General features: G+C 31.2%; 2 protein-coding genes across 3 annotated transcripts; one reads left to right on the top strand and one right to left on the bottom strand.

The window, feature by feature from the left end:
• Positions 1–1,268: 1,268 nt before the first annotated feature.
• Positions 1,269–21,575, bottom strand: LOC145000079 (lysM domain receptor-like kinase 3). Of its 2 annotated transcripts, XR_013661107.1 has the most exons (4): positions 20,075–21,575; positions 1,574–1,663; positions 1,436–1,470; positions 1,269–1,328 (listed from the first exon to the last, which is right to left on the bottom strand). XR_013661107.1 is itself a non-coding variant. In XM_078959227.1 (2 exons), exon 1 carries the CDS (start codon positions 21,444–21,446, stop codon positions 20,079–20,081), a length of 1,368 nt encoding a protein of 455 aa, XP_078815353.1. In that variant the 5' UTR covers positions 21,447–21,575; the 3' UTR covers positions 18,082–18,164; positions 20,075–20,078. The 2 variants fall into 2 exon arrangements, 1 of the variants encoding a protein (XP_078815353.1); XM_078959227.1 differs by lacking the exons at positions 1,269–1,328; positions 1,436–1,470; positions 1,574–1,663 and adding an exon at positions 18,082–18,164.
• Positions 17,968–19,965, top strand: LOC145000080 (uncharacterized). Its single transcript, XM_078959228.1, has 5 exons — positions 17,968–18,128; positions 18,217–18,364; positions 18,461–18,966; positions 19,036–19,092; positions 19,607–19,965. The coding sequence occupies exons 1-5, from the start codon at positions 17,991–17,993 to the stop codon at positions 19,724–19,726; spliced, it is 969 nt and encodes a 322-aa protein (XP_078815354.1). The 5' UTR covers positions 17,968–17,990; the 3' UTR covers positions 19,727–19,965.
• Positions 21,576–22,277: the final 702 nt, after the last annotated feature.

The following is a 22,277-nucleotide window of genomic DNA, read 5'->3' on the forward strand; positions in this document are numbered from 1 at the left end:
AAGTAAATGAACCATTTTGCCCTTACCTTCTAAAGTGCAGGAACTAAATTACTCTTATGCCCTTACCTGCTGCAATGAACTCTTCTTAACCTCAATTTTTTTTTATAGCCTTCTCGACATTTTCTTGTTCCAATCAGCTGGTTTTTCTTTGTTTATTAAACATTATTTGTGAACTAAAGCTTCTTTTATTAGGGGAAGGATATCTTGTAGATGGTGTTAGACAATTTCACGAGCGATGAATCCTTCACCTGGTAATGTAGGTGTGTCTTGGGTTTGATAAGATTTTGCCATCTATAATCACTCCACCAACATCGATTTTGTTGACTGATCCTTCAAATCCCATTGTTATCATTCTTTTTATCTCTAAAAAAACATCATTCAATTCACAATTATGTTTGAACTAAGAACATATAATCAAAACAGAAAAAATTTCTAATGTAATTTAAATGTATTGATATTTGTGTTGCTCTTTGAGGAAATATATCATACTGTTAGTGATAATAAAACTCAACATCACTTCATATATGATGGCAGCCAAGGTTCTTCACAAACCTATAAGTAAATAAATTATTAACTTAGCATTTGGGCATAACCATTTAATTCCTGTAGTTGAGAGGCTAAGGGCAATATGGTCAATTAAAATTTTCAAATATAATTTTAATGATTTCAAAACAGATAAACTGATTATAAATATTAAAAGATACTAAAAATATATATATAGGCAAATATGACATTTTAAATGTTCTAACATCATTTTAATACTAAATATTGAACAAAACACATAATTGCAAGTTTTTTTTTGACATTTTTCAATGAAAACAACACAAAAGGTACATTTCTCACTCGAATTTCTATATCTCTTGTCAAATTTAAACCTACAAATGTATAGAAAACATTATATTTGAGAGATAACCATCATCACATAGGGGGAAAATGGTCCAAATAAAGGAAAAGATGACATTTGGCAAAAAAAATCTTAATTTATTAAGATACAATATAGCTCACCTGCGATGCCCCATTCTGCTCCTGTATAAGCTACTACTAATAACAAATTCGACATCCCCTTCATTAATTTTATACTCTGCAATCTCCATAGACACCACTATCCTTCATCAAAATTTGAAGTATAAGTACAAAATACTCCTTAAGTCAAAATTAATCATCTTGAACTTCATGTTGCAGTTTCAATGCTACATTTTTCTTGAATATAAACATGAGTACTTTATCTGATTTAGCAATTTATGGAACAAAAGATTATCTGATTTCTTGAATATTCCATTGGCTTCAATGAACAGTATAATTCCATGTCTATCGGAAGACTTCCATAGCTAAAGAATATAAAAAATGCAGTATAAAGAACAAATCAGAACTATTAGGGCTAAAATACACAAAATCAAAACATAATAAATTAATAAAAATGGTAGAAGCTTAAAACCTGTTATGCTCTTTGCAATTTCGATCATAAAAACACTACAATAAACAAAATGGTCTCACTTTATCAGCAAGTAAAAATGCTTAACCCAATGTTTCGAGAATAAAGATGCCAACATAAAAAGGCACAAAAACTACATACCAATTGCGAGATGATGAAGCAAAAACCAGTGTCCAGGGTTTTCTAGTTTTCGGAGTGAAGCAAGAAGATACGGTGTGTGAGACAGAGAAGCTTCCATAGATACGAAACATGCGAAAATCATAGGAAGATTTCATGAAAATAGTGGGTATATTTTTAGGGTTTTCAAACTTTGAATCAACAATCAAGTGAAGGAGTTGATTCATATACGCTTATCTCTAGTAATTTGCCGTGATTTTAGTGATTAAGTTCATCTCGATTGCTAATTTTATGGGATTGATAGGAAATACAAAATAAGAAGCCGATTCTAAAGATATGTTTGAGCGGGAAAACACAAAAGCGAGGGTGTAGAAAAATTACACGTGGCAAAGACATTACTTAAAAGAGGACACGTGTCCGTTTAAAATACTCTTTTATTAAGAATAGATTTATTTGTTATAGTAATAATCTTAAGTCTTTTATTTTTATAGTAATAATCTTAAGTGTTTTATTTATTTATTTATTTATTTATAAATATGGTAGTTATAATCGTTTAAAAAAATTAATAAGATTTTAATTTTGTCCGCATTATGTCTGTAATGTTTTTTTTTTTACATATTACATCAACATAATTGTTATAACCGTTTAAAAATGGGTAATAATATTTTAATTTTGTTCATATTAGGTCCTTATTTTTAATATTCTTATCATTTTATCTAACTCTTTTATAACTTATATTAGTATCTAGTTAGTCACCGATACACCATAACCACCGTTCCAATTGAAATATTACACAATAATTTTTTTGTCATTTTTAAAAAATAAATAAATAACTAATAGTATTTAAAGTCTTAGGTGTTGTTTGTTTTTTCTTATACAAAATATCTGCAGTCTGCGGACTACATCTGTAGACCTCTGCAGTAGAAGAGGTAGACCAAACGTATGCAGTCTGAAAAAAGAAGATTGTTTGTTTTTTAATATCTGCGAGCTACTAAAACAAATTGAAATATAAATAAACTGGTTTTTTTTATTTAAAAGTGAATTTTTAATATTTTATGACCTTTTATAAATAATTAACGAATCTAAATCAACTTTTATGTATTATTGTATAAAAATAAAAATAAAAATAAAAATAGTATGAATTAATGTATATATTTGATAAAAACCAACAACTTTGGTTGCAAAGTTATAACTAAACATTATAATTAGTGATCAAAGAATTTGATACATAAATGGACAGAAATAAACTTCAATTTTTTTTTCAATTAAATCCATTAAAAACGTACCATAAATATTTTCGAGAGAAATTGACGATATTGTATTAAATAATATTTTACAAAATGTGGCAGAAAAATATAAGATTATGTTATGATTTTTTCATATTTAAATAAACAACTTCAACGACTATTATTGTAATAAATATTTATTTACAAATTTGTCAAAAATATCATGTTTGTATCGTCGAACGTTTTTTTTTTTTTTTAAGTTTTGTATTTTTTTTCAAATTGTTTATCATTAATAAAGTTGGAAAAAATATAAATTAAAAAAAGAAAAAAAAAACTTTAAAAAAATAAAGATATATATGTTTTTTAGGCTACAAGATGACTGCAGATGTTAGAAGACTCTGGTCCACATCTGCGCCAAGAAGAGGGCGCGCAGACATTTTTAGGTCTGCAGTCTTCAAAGAAACAAACAGTCTACGAAGGTTAATGTCTACACGTGGTCTGCGCAGCGCAGACAGAAGAGGCTATGCAGATCTGCAGACAAAAAACAAATACTGCCTTAATGATTAAGGCTATGTTTGATGCGTCATAACTAGCTGAAGTGTGTGATTTTGTTTTTGTTTTTGTGGGACAGGTGGCGGCTCCCTATTAATCGCATTACTTTTTGGGGATACTTTGGTAATATATTATCTGCAAAAGTTGAAGCTAAACTTAATTAGCGGGTGATTCCCTAATGTTGATGCGCTGATCAACAAATAACGTACTGGTGATGATGCCCGAAACTCGAGTAGATCATAATTACTTGGTAAAGAAGTATTCTAAAGATCTTATGTGATACCAGATATGCATTTATATTAGAAGATTCAATCCCTAAAAGTTGAGAGTTGGTGATTTGTTAGGTTAAACTAGTCTTTATATTTGACACTCTTATAAGTTGAGAGTTGATGATTTGTATTGTGTTTTGTGTGATAAAGAGTGTTTGTAGAGAGATCTGAGAGTTCTTTGTGAGTTATTGGAGAGGATTCAAAGTATTTGTTATTTTTGAATCATTGTGCTTAAAGGAAAAACCCGAAAAATAAAATTGGTTTTTACTAGTCGAATACTTGTGTTGTTATTCTGCGTTTATATTCAGATTCATACATGAGTGTTCGTATTTCGGGACCAATAAGAGTCTTGTTTGAACTATATTGTTGTCTACATGGCAGCCCAATTTAAGAACATTGTGTCTTTTGACAGCTAGAAGACTAAGGAGGCGTTTGTTTTTTTTAAAAGCTCTTCAGTACCACTTTTGTCTGCGCCCCGCTGACAACGCACATACTTTTATCCTCGCAGAGTGTTTACTTTTTCGAAGGGATAAGATGTAAAAACGTTTGCACGAGGTCTTCACCATACATACATTGAATACCCACTTCTCACATCTGCGGGCTTTTAACTTAAAAAAAAAAAAAAAAAAAAAAAAAAAAAAAAAAAAAAAACGCCGCTACTTTGCTATTCCTTTGAAGACTTGAACTAAATCTACCCATCTTCACCATCGACGCCTCAACCCTCACTCCACCACCGATCTCCCTGCCTCACTCCACCAACGATCTCCGCTAACCAGAACGCCGACCATAACGCCGCCTTCCACCGCCGGTGTTCAGCGTTGCGCCACTTCTTGCTGTCGGCGTCGGACCTCCTAGCTGTCGCAGGTATGCTTATGTTTTTTTTTTTCAAATCTCACATGAAATTAGTGTTTAGTATTGGTACAAAATTCTATAATCTAGTCAAATTTATTGATTCCTTTTGCTGAAAATGATTTTTTTGTTCTTAAATTTGATGTTAGATGTTACAAATTCAACGAAAATTTCCTTTCTTGCTTAACTTTCTTGTTGAATGTTGCTGAAAATATATAATGTCAATGAAATCAAGCTTTTTTCTTGATTAAAATATGGAAATTTGTACTGAAAATATGAAATAATGTTGTCAATGTTTTGATTGTTGCTGAAATTACTCTTTATTGTTGAATGTGCTAAAAATTGTTACCTGGTTTTAGCATTACGAAATAATGATGTGAATGTTGTGATTCTTGTTGAAAATACTCTTTTTTGTCTCAAATTGTTGTTGAATGTGCTTAAAATTGAATGTGCTGAAAATCGTTATTTGGTTTTGGAAATATGAAATAATGATGTTAGTTGTTGATTTTTTTTTTTTTTGCATGTGTATGATATGTAATACCTTATGAAACCACATTTGTGAATGCTACATTACCTTATGAAATCTTATTTGTCTGTGATATATTGGTTATAAGAAATGGGAGAAAAACAACAATGGACCAATGAGCATTTAAAATGCTTATTGGATACTTGTATTGAAGAAGTAGAGAGTGTTGGTAGCAAATGATTGAGTTTGCAGAAATACTCATGGATAAGGCTTGAAAGAGTTCTTAAGAAAAAATTTGGCATTGATTTGAGTAAAAAAACAAATGAAAAATGCATATGACAACTGAAAGGCAAATACACAGGATAGGTATATTTAAAAAACAAAACTAGCATATACAATTCTCAAACAAACACTTTTAACTTAACAGCCGAGGAGTGGGATGATTTAAAGAAGGTATATATATATAACATTTACGTTTGAAGTTGCCAAAAATTCTTATATTATTTTTTGTTACATCTGGGTTTAGGGGCATCCGAAGGCTGCTTCATTAAGAACAATCACACTGAATTTCCCAAATCTTTGTGCACGTCTTTTTGATGGAAATAGTGCCACTAGTAATTTTAGGAGTTACTCAACCCAATCATCATCAGTAGCTGGAGCATCCTCTTGTCGTGTTCCACCACTTCAGATTACCGCCACCCATTTTCTTGCAATAAATGATGATGGTGATGGCATTTCCCATCATGCTAGTGAGCCACCACCTTCTACTGCTTCACCATATATTGCTTCACCATCCGGTAACCCCAACAAAAGGGCAAACCCTTAACTCATATAGCTCCAAGTGCCTCACCGTTTGCTTCTTCACCTGATGGAACTTCTATTACTGATAACAATTTAGCATTTGAAATGAAAAGGCTCTATAAAGTTTGACTAAAGGGTATGCAATTCCTCAATGTCTAGAGAAGTTAGAGGTGCTTCAGTTAGGCCCTACAGATCCTTTAAGCTTTGTTGCATATCATATTTTTGGAGGGACCATAAACTTGAAAGAGACGTGGATGCATTTGTCTGATGTTCCCGAGATATTACCAGGATGTTTTGAGATGACGGGTACAAGTTTAGGAGTTTTGAAGGACGGAAAGATTGTCAGATGATTTTTCTTGTGTTGAAACTATTTGTTACGTCTTTTTGCTTTTGTTGGAACTATTTTGTTAGGTCTTTTTACCTTTGTTGGAACTATTTTTTGTTATTTTGCTACTTGGAATATGGTTACTGTAGTGTTATTTTGCTACTTGAAATATGGTTTATGTAATGTTTTTTTGCTACTTGAAATATGATTAATGTAGTGTTATTTTGCTACTTGAAATATGGTTTATGTAATGTATTTTTGCTACTTGAAACATGATTAATGTAGTGTTAGTTTGTTAGTTGAAATATGGTTTATGTAATGTTTTTTTAAAATTTGAAATATGATTAATGTAATGTTTTTTAAAGTTCTACTTTGTTGATTTTAGGTTCATAATGGATCACGATCAAAAGATTCTTCTCCTAATTCTTATGTACCTATATATCCATTATTTTTGGAAGAGGAGGTGTGAAACGATTGCGGGATAATGATTTGGAAATGACGGGACATGAATGCACATTAGAGTTACCGTATCGTAATCGTTTACAATGTGTTGAAGTACTACACATGTCCGATGACTCTTTTGTACGGATATGTGCTCATTTTAGAGCAAATTACTCATTAAAGGACAACAAACATGTATCATTTGAGGAAAAGATGGCTATATTTTTTATGATGATCGGCCATAATCAACGTTACATGATTATCAAGCGGAGATTTCAACACTCGAAGCAAACAATTCATAAATTTTTTTATGAAGTGTTGGAAAAAAATGATGCTTTTCGCACAAGATGTTATAGTACCAACTTCTTTTAATCTGAATCCAAACATTACAGGACATAATAGGAGGCTACGATAAGTTTTCAAAGGGGGCGGTTGGTGCACTTGATGACACTTTGATACATGTTGTTGTCCCTGCTAAGAAACAATACTTATATGGAAGTAGGGGAAAGGGAGATTGCTACCAAAATGTATTGTCAATTTGTGACTTCAGTATGAGTTTTACATTTGTTGTGGCCGGGTGGGAAGAGATAGCGCATGACTTTAAAATATTATCAGAAGCGGTAGTCAATCCACAAGCATCATTCCCGTTTCAGCCACCAAGTAAGTTTTTATTTTCTTTAAATATTTTTATTTTAGTTTGAAAAGTGATCAGTGTTTTACATTTTTTACAAACAAATATTATCTTTGTGATGTCGCGTATGCACACACTCGAGGATTTATGGCCCTTTATCGTAATGTGAGGTATTGGCTTGAAGATTTTCATCAAAGACGTCCATTGATCAATAAAAAAAAAATTAACCATGGACATGCAAAACTACGGAATGTCATTGAGCGTGCTTTTGGTGTTTTGAAAGCACACTTCCCTATATTGAAGAGGATGACACCATTCCCATTTGTTACACAAAGAAACATTACCATGGCATATTTCACGCTTCATAATTTTATAAGGAGAGAAGTATTGAGTGATGAGTATTTCGCACGATACAATAAACCCACTGTCTCATTTTGAAATAACAATATGGTCGTTGATGATGATGAAGACGAGACTCCAACACATTGTACTGCAGCAGGCCGTGAATATATGACTCAATTACGGGATGAAATTGTTAAGCAGTTGATGCACAATATAGATTGAATTGTTTTAAATGAAATTGTTATTGTAAAACCAAATTTTTATATTGTATGACTAATTTAGTTGCATGAAATTTATTTTCAGTGTTGTAAGACTATTATTATTAAAATTTTGGTGCTGAAATATCATTTTAAGTTTGTAAAATCATTTTATTTAAAATTCAGCTTATTTTAGAAGCATGCAAACGTTAAAAAACAAATAGTCTTCATATTGCAGACTGCAGACGTTTGGTCCACCTCTTCTGCTGCATAGGCTTGCAGATGTAGTCCGCAGACTGCAGACATTTTGACTTTAGAAAAACAAACAACACCTAAGTATAGTTCTCAATGGAGGGTTCAAAGGGCAACACCTACCTATCCTATGCAAGATTCATCTGTTGGAAATTTTGTACTGAAACTTTATGTGCAGAGATCGATCTCCATTCATGTAGAGGGTTGTTGGAAATTACATAAAAATATATATTTTTATTAAAACTTTGAACACATTTAAATATAAATATATATTGTATATGTTTCTAATCCTCAGTGGGTTATGTTCTCATCTGTTAGAGCTTTGAAACGATATATGTTGTGTCCAAAAAGAATATGTGGCAACCTGATATTTTTCAAACCAATGTAACATTCAAAAAGTCAAATATACCAAAATATTTAGAATCAATGTCAAAAATGAAGTGTTCTAGAATCTAAATTGGGATGCATAAAGTGTTAGATATCATGCCAAGGTTTCCAAAAATATAAAGAACGTCCAAATCTGACTTCGTATGAAGAAGTTATGATCAATCGAAAATCCACGACACACCCGGTAAAACACTGATAAGCGTAAAAAAAGTGAAACTTCAATAAAATACTTTTTAGCCTTAGGCCTCTAAATAAAAGTCGTAGATATCTTTAAGCTGTAATTATGCATAAAAAGAACTATCAAATCTGACTTCATATGAGGAAATTATGATTTTTAGAAGTTTTACGATAGTAGTAGATAACTAAAAACTTGAAGTAGAGATTGAGCCATTTTTAGCCGACGCAATTTAAATGAAAGTTGAAGATCTCGGCAAGAGCATCGAAACGATAAAAAGACGGACGAAAACGTACATCGGATAGAGAAGTTATGGATTTTTAACGGACTTTAGCAGTTTCGACCTACTAAAAATATACTATTAAAAATAAAGTCAAAACTAGCCGACAGAGTCTAAATGAAAGTTGTAGAGTACAGTCTCACATACGCGTGGATATAAAGAACGTACGCAAAAGTTACGAAATTTAGAAGTTGGAAATCCAATTTACGCCCAGCGTAAATTGGGTTACGCCCAACGTACTTAGGCGCAGAGTCTCGTTCCATCAGCTAGCAGGCTAGCTAGGCTTGAGTCGTAAGCACTGACGACTCCTGAGCACACCCAGGATACCCAAGGAGTACGCCTAACGTCCGGGGGTGCTCCAGCACTATAAATAGAGTCCATGAGCTCTGGGTTTTTGGCACACATTCTCAAACTCCTCTCTCACTTTCACACTCTCTCGAGCTCCAGAAGCTATCCCGACACCCTCGATTCCATACTCGAGCCCCGACGGAAGTTTCACGCTACCGAGATCCCCGAGAAACCTGAAGATGCAGCTTTCCGCAGTCGAAGTTCTACTAGATTCTCGTCTCATTATCTTCAAACCAAACAAGTGAGTTCATACCCCCACTTTCTTTTCACGTCTTTTCATATTTTAGGGGGGGGGGGGGGGGGAATACAAGTGTAATACGAGAAAAACTCATCGTTTTATACAAATTCAAATACACCACCTACATTTTATAAAAATTAAACAACTTCGATATCTACGTATAAACTATATACAAAGTTAGTATTACATCGAGTTTTTATCAATGGTACACATTTTCGGAAAAACTATAATGGGTATAGTTTACAAGTTATTCATTACATCTTTACATAAACATTGTAAAAATGAAATACTTCCATCTACATGAAATATAGACTTTTCTTTTATAAATATATTGATACCAAGTGTTATGAGATATTCAACTTCAACGTACTCTCAAGTACGCATTTCAAGACCTATATTATAAACCATAATATCTTGGAGGGAGAGCATGATATTTGTGTATAGATCTATACGAAATTGACAATCCCGCACCTAAACTGTTAGCCACAGTTAGACCGTCAAGTCTGGGGTGACAAACATCATAACACTGCAACGCTTGAAGAACGTTGTTACAGGCAGTCTGGGTCAATAACATGGTTATAAAACTCACACGGAAGTATTAAATAAGTTTGATTTATGAGACTCTTGAATGCATTCAGTAAATACATATTTTGAGTATCAATTCACTTTCATCATTTGAGCACGAAAGATACTATTACACTCTAGCCTTTGGAACTTTTTCAAGCTATGGAAAGGAAATATTGGATTTTTTGGAAAACATATTCATTTATTTTTACTAAAATACATACAAATTTTAGTACAAAAACACTTATGAACTCACCAACTTAATTGTTGACACTTTTTCAAAACTACTTATATTTTTTAGGGAATCAGTAATACAGGTAACCATCAGCTTTTGGAGAATGAACGCAAAGGCGTCTATTATCAAAACATTTTAAATCATCATATTTGTAATATTCTTTTGAAACATGTATTACACACAAACAATGTAATTTTTGTTATATATATGATGATTGTGTTTACTTTCTTTACAATATTCAATTGTTATGATACTACGTGAAGTCATCCACCCTCGAATGTTTCCGCTATTCTGGTTTGGGGGTGTGACAGATTGGTATCAGAGCATTGTTTATAGTGAATTAAGTATATCGAACCACATAAGATATACAAACTATAAATGCAAAGGGACCAAAAACCCTCTGACAAAACGTTCTTTTTTTTTTATTTTTAATAAATTAAAAATGATATATATATATATACATATATATATATACATATATATATATATATATATATATATATATATATATATATATATATATATATATATAAAGTATAAGTACACGCATGCAAAGGTATAGTATCATAGCAAAGTTTTATAAAAAGTATTAAGGCAAGTTGCGACACTACGACTAGGCCTCGGGGTATGTAATCAAATCGAGAATAAATATAGCATAATCAACTATATTTATCCTGGATGTGACCAACGTATGTCGAGGAATGGTCGCAGTGGGCAACAAGTCAAAAACTTACCAAATAAAAATACTAGAACCAAACTTACAAATTTGAAATACTATAGGAGTGTTTTACACAAACTCCTCAACCATTCCCCTCCTCCCCATGATCCCTCTCTTCTCCTTCCAACTCATTTTCATTCCATTTTGTTATCTAAACTTAATATAAATTTAGCAATTTCGCCTTCCAACTATTACATTTCCTTTCTAACATATCCAAATTATAATCTTTCAACATGTTTAATATTTAAACCTCACATGCCACAACACATTTTAAGGTATACCCCTAACCCAAAATCTGACACGAACTCGACAAAAAAAATAAACGGATTGATACGACACGAAACGCTAATTAAATAGGTCGGATTAGGATCAAATTCTCTCAACTCGTTTACTATTTTGACACAACACGACACGTTTACCAAGACTACTTTTATCCAAGGAAAATTCTAAATTTCTAGAATTATAAATGTATTTGGTCTAACCTATTAACCAAACAGGAACATGAAATCGAATAACCCATAACCGATTTAAATGAACATATTATGATTAATAACATCCAATTAAATTGAATTGAATTAACTAAAACCTAATTAAACAGCATTGAATAAACATGAACACTCTAAATGCGTACGACCACAGGGTATATATGGGGAAAAAATTTCATATTTTGAGTGTCATATTAGCTTTTCCTCATCAAAAGGCAAGAAGTGGTCATCACCTTATACTTTTTTTATGGAATTAAAACCCATAAATTTTGATATATCTTTTTATAATTTCTTAGAAGATATATAATTTAATAAATATTAAAAAAATTAATAAAAAAAAACTAACCAATCACATCAGGAGAGAGAGTGAGGGATAGACTCACCTCATTCTTTTCCTGGACTCATCTTCCCTCACCCTCGGTATGGTGTTTCGAGGTGAGGTAAAGGGTGGAGGGAGTTCACCCCTTACAACCCACTCAACTCATTTGGTATAACAGCTCGACACCAACTTTTCTCTCTACTTTTTCTCCATCTTTTTCAACCACCAGCAAATGAAAACATTATCCTTTTCAACTAACTTAACACACTCAATTAAAAACATACAAAAACAACATACGGTACAAGTTCGTAAGCATGAAGTACAAAATAAGAGAGAGAGAGAGAGAGAGAGAGAGAGAGAGAGAGAAGCAGTGGGCCTGAAGAACCCACATGAGAATCTTCACAATACCCACCAAGGCACGGATTCGTTAACCTGACGGTACCAGCTGTACCGCCGCCTACCCACCGGAGCCCAAGCACGACTCCATACACTCTAAGAGGTGGGGATGAAACTTCAATCTCTTAAAGACCACATTAGAGACTCTTGAAAAGTAGAAATTTTAGAGTAAAATATCATAGTTGTATACTCTCTTCTCTTTTACTTCACCAATTTCATATTTAATGTACTGTATGTTAAAAAAAATCTAACCAAGATTTTATTATTGTATTTTAATTTTATAAATCCCAAACTTTTAATTTTGTGATGTTATAGAAAAAGAATTAACCTAGTTTCATGCAGTTAATTGTTTTAATATGTGATTTTTGTAGTATGTTGTTAAACTAGGTGTGACACCCATGTATTACATAAGTTTATTTAAAATAAAATTAAATATGAAATTTTAACAATTTGAAAAGTTTGAATTTATAAAAAAAATGAGAAAATTTTTGAATCATTAAAATTAATGAGGCTTTAATGTATTGAATACATTATACATATATATATATATATATATATATATATATATATATATATATATATATATATATATATATATATATATATATACACACACACACACACACACACATATATATATATATATATACAAATATTATACTTATTTTTTATGGAATTAAAACCCATAAATTTTGATATATTTTTTTTATAATTTCTTAGAAGATATATAATTTAATAAATATTAAAAAAAAATTAATAAAAAAACTAACCAGTCACATCAGGAGAGAGAGAGAGAGAGAGAGAGAGATAGACTCCCCTCATTCTTTTCCCGGACTCATCTTCCCTCACCCTTGGTATGGTGTTTCGAGGTGAGGTAAATGTTTCTTCGCTCCTTTCCCGCTCAATACCCTCTAGCCTAAAGGGTGGAGGGAGTTCACCCCTCACAACCTACTCAACTCATTTAGTATATCAGCTCGACACCAACTTTTCTCTCTACTTTCTCTCCATCTTTTTCAACCACCAGCAAATGAAAACATTATCCTTTTCAACTAACTTAACACACTCAATTAAAAACATACAAAAACAACATATGGTACAAGTTCGTAAGCATGAAGTACAAAATAAGAGAGAGAGAGAGAGAGACAGAGAGAAGCAGTGGGCCTGAAGAACCCACATAAGAATCTTCACAATACCCACCAAGGCACGGATTCGTTAACCTGACGGTACCAACTGTACCGCCGCCTACCCACCAGAGCCCAAGCCCGACTCCATACACCCTAAGAGGTGGGGATGAAACTTCAATCTCTTAAAGACCATATTAGACTTTTGAAAAGTTGAAATTTTAGAGTAAAATATCATAGTTGTATACTCTCTTCTCTTTTACTTCACCAATTTAATATTTAATGTACTGTAGGTTAAAAAAAATCTAACCAAGTATTTATTATTGTATTTTAATTTTATAAACCCCAAACTTTTAATTCTGTGATGTTATAGAAAAAGAATTAACCTAGTTTCATGCAGTTAATTGTTTTAATATGTGATTTTTGTAGTATGTTGTTAAACTAGGTGTGACATCCATGTATTATTACATGAGTTTATTTAAAATAAAATAAAATATGAAATTTTAACAATTTGAAAAGTTTGAATTTATAAAAAAAAATGAGAAATTTTTTGAATTATTAAAATTAATGAGGCTTTAATGTATTGAATACATTTTATATATATATATATATATATATATATATATATATATATATATATGTAAATCATTTCTAATAAATATCTTACATATATATTACCTTACATATTAAATATGATTTTAATTTAATAAAAATGGAAAATACAATAAAATAACAAGTGAAAAATAGAAAATTCAAAAATTTTAGAAAATATCATGTGTCCAAATGAAGAAGAAAATAACATTTAGCAAAAAGTTTTTTATTTATTAAGGAGGATTGATTTGCATTTTTGTGATTTCTTTTAAGTTAATTGTTTGTATGTTCTTATAAATCTAATTTGTTATTTTTTGTTCATACTAGTTTAGACTTTAGTGTTTAGGTCATCTCCACTACAAGTTAAAAAAACTGGGACTATTAGGCATTCACCTATTCTCTTTTGCTATTTTCTTCAACAACTAGTCTGCATAATTATGGGCCAGAAATTAATAAAGAAGTTTCTATAAAGAATGGTATTAAGGGAGGTTATATTCATATGTAGACTTTTCAGATATAACCTCAAATCCAAGTATAATATTGTTTCTAGGCCCACTCATTAAGATATTGGAAGCTTGATGTTGACATATATCAAGAAATATTATATATACTTTTAAGAGAAAACTATAATAAAGTCCCTATATATTGGTCTCATAATCGATTTAGCTATTATATATATATATATATATTTTATTCAATTAAGTTCCAAATACCGGTAGTCGTATTCAATTTAACCCTTTGACCTGATCAACAGGTCATCCAACTTTCAAAAATTACATTTTCGGCCCAAATTTCAAAATTTATTACAAATTTGGTCCAAATTTTACATTTTTGGCCCAGATTTTTTTTTTTTACAAATTTAGTCCAATATTTACACTTTTTGCCCAAATTTTAGAATTTTATTATGAATTCATCCTGACTTTAGTCTTTTTTACAACTTTTTTTTCTCAAAAGTTTGTTTCTAATATGTTTTTTCTTTATAACTCATATTTATACACCAAAAAAAAAAAAAACATATTTTCACATAAAAATCTTATTTTTTCTATATAAAAGCTTTTTTGTATATGAAATATCTAATTATAAAAATAGGTTTGGATTATTTGTGTGATTTCTCTTAAAAAATCAATTAAGAAATTAAAAGTAACCCTGAATTATACTATTAAATTATAGTTTGTCAAAAACTAGTTACACTAGTTACCCTAAATTAAAAGTAACCCTAAATTATACTATTAATATAGATATTTTAATATGTGTTCTATTTAGTGTGTATTCTTTTTTCTGTGAGATTTTAATATAGTTTATATGTATTTTTCAATCTGTTGCATCTTCGTAAATTAAATCATACCTTCGATCACACACACACACACACATATATATATATATATATATATATATATATATATATATATATATGACAAAAGGTATGTAAAGTTGTTCTAATCTCATATATGACAATCCATATTGATTTCAGTAGGAGTTGTAATTATCAACGTTTGTAATACTTTTTTACATTTGTTAAATGCCATTTTCTGCCAAAAACCTCCTTATCGACAAATGATAATTGCTCCATTCTAGATAGTTATTTTTTGTTATTACAACAAACAAAGTTGACACATGAATCCAATTTTACAAAGAAGTTTAAATAAATAAATCTAAAGTGATGATGAACTATATGTACGAACATGTATTCAACGATAAACAAAAAATATGAAGTTTTCAATATGTAGCATCTTTTATTATTAAATTTTTTCCTATAAATGTGATTAAAGAACAAATAAATAATATTAAAATGAGTGTAACTAGTTTTTGACAAACTATAATTTAATAGTATAATTTAGGGTTACTTTTAATTTCTTAATTGATTTTTTAAAAGAAATCACACAAATAATCCAAACCTATTTTTATAATTAGATTTTTCATATACAAAAAAGTTTTTTAAAATAGTTTTTATATAGAAAAAAAAAAAGATTTTTATGTGAAAATATGTTTTTTTTTTTTGTATAAATATGAGTTTTAAAGAAAAAACATATTAGAAACAAACTTTTGAGAAAAAAAGTTGTAAAGAAAACTAAAGTTATGATGAATTCATAATAAAAATTCTAAAATTTGGGAAAAAAAGGGTAAATTTTTGATCAAATTTGTAAAAAATTAAAAATGTGGGTCAAAAGTGTAAATTTTGGACCAAATTTGTAATAAAATTTGATATCTGGGCCGAAAATGTAATTTTTGAAAGTTGGATGACCTGTTGACCTGGTCAAAGGGTTAAATTGAATACGATTACCGGTATTAGGGACTTAATTGAATAAAAAAATATATAAAGACTAAATCAATTATGAGACCAATATGTAGGGACTTTATTACAGTTTTCCTTATTTTTAATGTTATTGTTATTATTTTTCAAAATATTGGTGTCATGTGATATTCAAGGCCAAATGAAGCTGTATTTCCTTATGCAATTCTAAAATCGCTACTATGAACTACAATGATATGTTGCACATAAGCTTAAAATGCAACCTGCTTTAGATGATATTTTCTCGGTCTCATAATTATTGTTTATTTTTTATTTTTAAAGTTTTTATTCATCAATTTTAACATTAAATATTTTTATTAGTGTTATATATTATTTTATAAAACTTTTAACAATAAAAAGAGATTTAAAACACAATTCATTCATATATTTTACATTAAACATTATATATCTAAAATAAAAATATCTAAAGACAAAATTGAACAATAATTTTTTTATCTAAATCCAAATTCATTGACACATTTGAAATACCATAAAATAATAATAATAATAATAATAATAATAACAATAATAATAATAATTAACAATGCAAATTCCTTCTAAAAAGATCAACAATATGAAAACTTTATCATAAAGTTCTTCCGTATTTCATCATCACCACATCACCAAATAAAAAACTATACAAATACAAATTATATATATATATATATATATATGTTAATGTGAGACGGTCTAATTTTGTGAGACCATGAGACACATTTTTTTATTTTTTTTAGTTAATTCAAGTTCCGAAAATAATATTTAAAAAAAGAATTTTTAGATTTTTCAATTTATTTTGCATTTTAAAATTATTTTTTAGAATATGTTAGTATAATATTCTATTAGAGTATTTCACGTATTTTTTAAAAAAAATGGAATTTATTTTTATTTATTTTTAATTTTTTTAGTTAATTCAAGTTTCGAAAATAATATTTAAAAAAAGAATTTTTAGATTTTTCCATTTATTCTGCATTTTAAAATTATTTTTTAGAATATGTCAGTGTAATATTCCAATTAGAATATTTCACTTATTTTAAAAAAACGGAATTTTTTTATATTTTTTTTAGTTAATTCAAGTTCCGAAAATAATATTTAAAAAAAGTGTTTTTGGATTTTTCCATTTATTTTGTATTTTAAAATTATTTTTAGATTTGATCTTATAAAATTAGAATGGTTTCAAATGAATCTGAATATATATATATATATATATATATATATATATATATATATATATATATATATATATATTTGTGAAAATAAAAGAAAAAAAACTCTAACCATGAATGAAAAAACTTTGTTTGATTTGAAAAAATCATTGGAAAAGCTTTCAAATATATATTCTTTTTGGAAAATTAAATTGATTTTTACTTTATTCTCCTACCACTTTATTTATTGCCAATTATTTCTTATGATACTTATCGTAATCCAATGAGTAAGAAGAAAAAAAAAAAAAAAAAAGATGTATTATTTCTTTAGGTTTTCATATTATTTCAAAAGTCGTATCTTTTGTTTTTCTTGTTACAGTCATCTTTGTTCTTTTTAGTTATTTTTATAGTATTCGTTTCTACAATACAAAAAAATATTTATCTCACTTATAATATTTGTTACCACGTAAATTAATACAAACAATTTCTCTTTTGTGAAAAACTCATTTTTCCAGTTTTTTTAACCCATATCCAAACAATCCCATAATTTGATATTTCCATTTTCATTTTTAAAACATTTTCTCGATCCTCACAAAGTAAAAGAACAAGACAATATGTATATGTTTTATGGAAATTTGCAAAGGGAGAGAGACTGAGAGAGGGAAGCAAGTCGGAAACAGAATTCTGCTCTGCATGGTTAGGGGTGTGGTGGACTGGTGGTGGGGTCACCTACACGTCAAACAACCGGACGCCAATTATACTATTTTAAATTTTAAAACAATCTCATGTCCGTCTACGTCTATGCCCCACACTCCACAATCCTCACACCCTTTTCTCCATCATCATCTTCTTCTTCACATCCTGCAATTCCTTCGTGTTTATGCTACAGAAGCTCTGATAACACCAACAATGGAGTACTCAGAATCCTCAAACGACTATGTAAGCATTCATCTTCTTCTTCTTTCATCCATATATCTATTAACAATCTTACACATTAATTTAATCCTCGTATTACGACTATGTTCAGATTGAAGAATACGAATCGATTTTCACAGCGCTAGAAACCGAGTTACCGAAAGTAGATCGTTTGCCTAATTTCAGCGACGTGATTGACGGAGTTCTTAGCTCCGATGCTGTCACTTTACACAAATGTGTTTATGATTCTTCTACTCATGGTAACTCAATCTTAACATTTTTCTTGTTTGTATTGTTGTATTTGAATCGATGAGTTAGTCTATTCTAGTTCTAATTGAACATTGTAATTTAATTAGCTGATGTGGTAGATAGTATTAGTCTTCCAGACGTATTCGAATTCGACGATTACCTTTTGGATTTTGTTAATAACGATGAACCAAGCATGCCGGAGAAGATGGAGTCGAAGACTAGTACCACCACCACCAACAACAACACCGCCGGAGAAGTTAATCCGTTGGCTAGGATTTTTAGATTTAAAACGAAACCGAGAGGTAGGAATGTGAAGAGAGGGAAACCTGCAACTTATGATTATTTGAAATCGTTTTGGTATGGATATGGAAATGATGAATCGTTGAAGTATAGAAGCTTTGTAGCTGTTTATGATGAAGATAATGATGATTTGAATAGTGGGAAAAAGAGTGAAAAGTGTAATATCGTGAGAAGAAAGAGGCATAAGTCGTGGTCGGTGCATGAGGTTTTGAAGCTGTGTGACGGAGTTTCTCAACTTGGTGTTGGGAAATGGACGGAGATTAAACGGTTGTTTTTCTCATCGATTCATCACCGATCATCGGTGGATTTGAAGGTAGCTTTTGGTTTTGTGAAAATATGGTTCATGTTCTAATTTGGATTTTTTTTTTTGGTTATATTTTAGGATAAATGGAGAAATCTTTTGAGAGCAAGCTGCAAATCACCATCTGTTAAACTAAAGGTATGCTGAAATTCTAGTGTGGATTAGACTCATACATCTATCACCTAAAAGCCTGTTGTGTATATCGTGTTATGTGTGAAAGTTTTAATTCCAATATGGATTGACTTGCCAACTTTGTTGTTGTCACTGTCTCTGTCAGTTGTTGTCACTGTCTCTGTCAGTTGTTGTCATTGTCTCTATCTGTCAGTCTCGATTGTGAATGATTCTGAACCAATATGTATAAAAGTTTTAATTTCAATGTGGATTGACTTGGGAACTTGGTCCTACTGTCACTCATGTCTGTCTGTCGGTCTAGTGTTGTCACTCATGTCTGTCTGTCGGTCTAGTGTGGATGATTTCAGACTGATGTGTACGTCCAATGTGGATTGACATAAGAAATGTCCTTTTTGTTGGTCTGCATATGAAAAGTTAACTCCAATGTAGATCAACTTGGGAGATGTCCTTTTTGTCTGTGTATGTCTGACAGACTGATTGTTGTGTATCTGATTTATATCGATTTTAACGGTTTGTGTAGGGTGAATGGGTACAAGGTAATGCTTCCCCGACGATACCAAATCATATCCTACGACGAGTTAAGGAGCTTTCAGTGACACATCCATATCCAAGGAAACGACAATCGAAGATCAAATTGTAGAAGTAGAATTGTAGTACAAACCTAACTTGTTCCTTTTTGTTGAAGGCTTAGAAAATACTAGTATTAGATGTCTTATTAGTTATTAGAGTCCAAGATTACTACCTTTTTGACAATGCAATGTGATGAAGGGTGGTTTTTTTTTTTTAATAGTAAAGTTAGGTTTTGTTTGACATGGTTATGAAATGGTAGGTTTTGTTTGACATGGTTATGAAATGGTATATATTAATTTTATATCTCTATTACATTTCTTATAATGAATTCTAATAAATTAGAAGACTATAATCGAATTATTTCTAAAGTTAACAAACTTAAAATCAAATTGAATTTGAAAGAAGTTAAAGCTCTTACCAAATCACCTCGGGGCAAATGAAGATGTAAAATCGGTGGGAACCTGAATAGTATCCGCCCATTTTCTCGAATCCAAATACAGTTTTGAGATTTTACCCGCCACGCGACTCATGTTAGGCCTTTTGTTCGGATCCTCATCCACACAATCCAACGCTATTCGGGTCAACTTCTCAACCACCGTCACCGGAAACGAATCCTTCAGCCGCCTATCAACCCACCGTCTGAGTCTCCATTCAACTTCCGAATCATCTCCTCCGTCGCCTTCCACCGCAAATTTCGCGGTATCCACAATCGAAGTCTTAACGTGGTTCCCTTTCTCCTTATCGAACTTATACTTTACCGGTTCTTCACCTGATAACAACTCCAAAATCACAACGCCGAATGCGTATATGTCGGATTTCTGTGTTGCGAGACCACGAAACTCCGGCGCCATGTATCCTTTAACTCCTTCAAATTGCAAGGCTCGACTGTTAGATCTCGTTAAATTCGTCGGCGGCGAAGATTCCGGCGAAACAACCTCCTGGATCTCGCCGCTTCTTTTGTCATCTTTTACGATTTTTGGCTCGATCACCGTCTCTCCGCACAACTCCGCCGTGCCAAAGTGACAGATCTTAGCGTTGAACGATGGCTCGGTGACAATTACGCTACTGGACTTTACATATTTATGAACTAAATTGATTTTCAAACCGGCATTATTGTGAATATAATCCAAACCAGAGGATAAATCCGTCGCGATTTGCATCCGTGACATCCATGTAGACAACACCGTAAACTCAGGATTTCTCTTATTACGCAAACAATCCGCTAGGTTGCCGCCGGGCATGAAATCGTAAGCTAGGTAAATATAATCACCTGAAATCGACGCTCCAAGCAGCTTAATTATGCTCATGTGATGGCTTCTGTAAATAACAGATAATTTCTCTCGCAATTCTGATTCCTGTATCGAACGGCGAAACTTCCGTTGAAAAACAACCACTTCCTTGCCGCGAAGAGAACACCGCCACGACGGCGACGAAGACGAAGAAGAAAAACGTTTTGCTAGAAAGTTATTGGTAGCGGAACGAATCTCCGAGAAATCGTAGATGTGAGTGTTTTCCGGCAACGAATTACGGAGGCTGGAAAGCGATGTTCTGGAGGAAACGGAAGCTTCTGCGGTTGCAATTGAGCTGCCGAGTCTGTAACTTGAACTGGTGCCACCTCCATAGCTGTAGCTACTGCTTGTAACATTACTCGTTGATGGATGAAGACGTGTTTCAGATTTACTCGATGATCGAGTCGGAGTTTCCGGCGTGGTTGTTTGCGCCCTTCTAGAGCTCCTCCTCCTTGTTATATTGGGATCAGCTGCGTCCACCGCCATTTTTGTTCTACACATATGATGATCAGCAACCGATTTAGAGAATCAAAACCCTAATTGATTGGTTGAAGGATTCATCAGAGCGTAATCGTGTTTGAGAATGGGTGGAATCGGGAAATGTAGTCAAGTCGTGAGGAAGGTGGGGGTATAAATTGTGGGGGGTTGGGGATTAGTTTGTTAATTGTTATATCTGTAAAGTAGAATGGGCCCAACTTTAGAAGTGACAACGAGTCAACGAAGTTAAATAATTGGATTAACTGTAATAAATTGTTTTTGTTTTTTTTTTTTTAAAAAAAAAAAACGGTTTTTGTAAAAAAGAAGAGTCAACCTTAGCAAGAAGCTAAGAGAACGCAAAGTAGAGATCAAAAGGAAAGTGTAATAGAACATTTAAACAAGAATTACAAAATATAAGAAAACGAACAAATCCGGTCAATCCAATTCGCGTAGCTCATATTGCTTTTGTATTTGCACCAAGTAAACACAAGGGAGATAATGTTATCAACAACCTTGGTGGAAGAACATCTATATTTTAATTACAGTTACACATCAGAGTTAAAGTAGATTATAGTTTGAAGAATTATATACAAAGATGTTTAATGTATAGTTCATTATGATTATGAGTAATCACATTATGTTAGTATTAGTATATAAGTCATATTCAAGCATCTAATACATTCTCAATAGTTTTCTTTATATGTGAGTTATATATATAAAACCGAAAATGTTTGTATTCGTAAAGTTTATACAAATCAAGTTTGTCAAATCTACTTAACAAAGATCATTCATTAGCTAAAGCATGAAATCCAAGTTAGTGCTATAGGCCTTGTTGATATAAGTAGATGTATTTGA

Source organism: Lactuca saligna, chromosome 6, assembly GCF_052625555.1.
Source record: "Lactuca saligna cultivar CGN05327 chromosome 6, ASM5262555v1, whole genome shotgun sequence".
NCBI lineage: Eukaryota > Viridiplantae > Streptophyta > Magnoliopsida > Asterales > Asteraceae > Lactuca > Lactuca saligna.

Coding starts and splice junctions, on each gene's coding strand:
- LOC145000080 (XM_078959228.1), top strand. CDS start 17,991: ATGCCCCACACTCCACAATCCTCACACCCTTTTCTCCATCATCATCTT. Junction 18,967..19,035: donor GATCATCGGTGGATTTGAAG/GTAGCTTTTGGT, acceptor GTTATATTTTAG/GATAAATGGAGAAATCTTTT. Junction 19,093..19,606: donor CACCATCTGTTAAACTAAAG/GTATGCTGAAAT, acceptor CGGTTTGTGTAG/GGTGAATGGGTACAAGGTAA.
- LOC145000079 (XM_078959227.1), bottom strand. CDS start 21,446: ATGTGTAGAACAAAAATGGCGGTGGACGCAGCTGATCCCAATATAACA.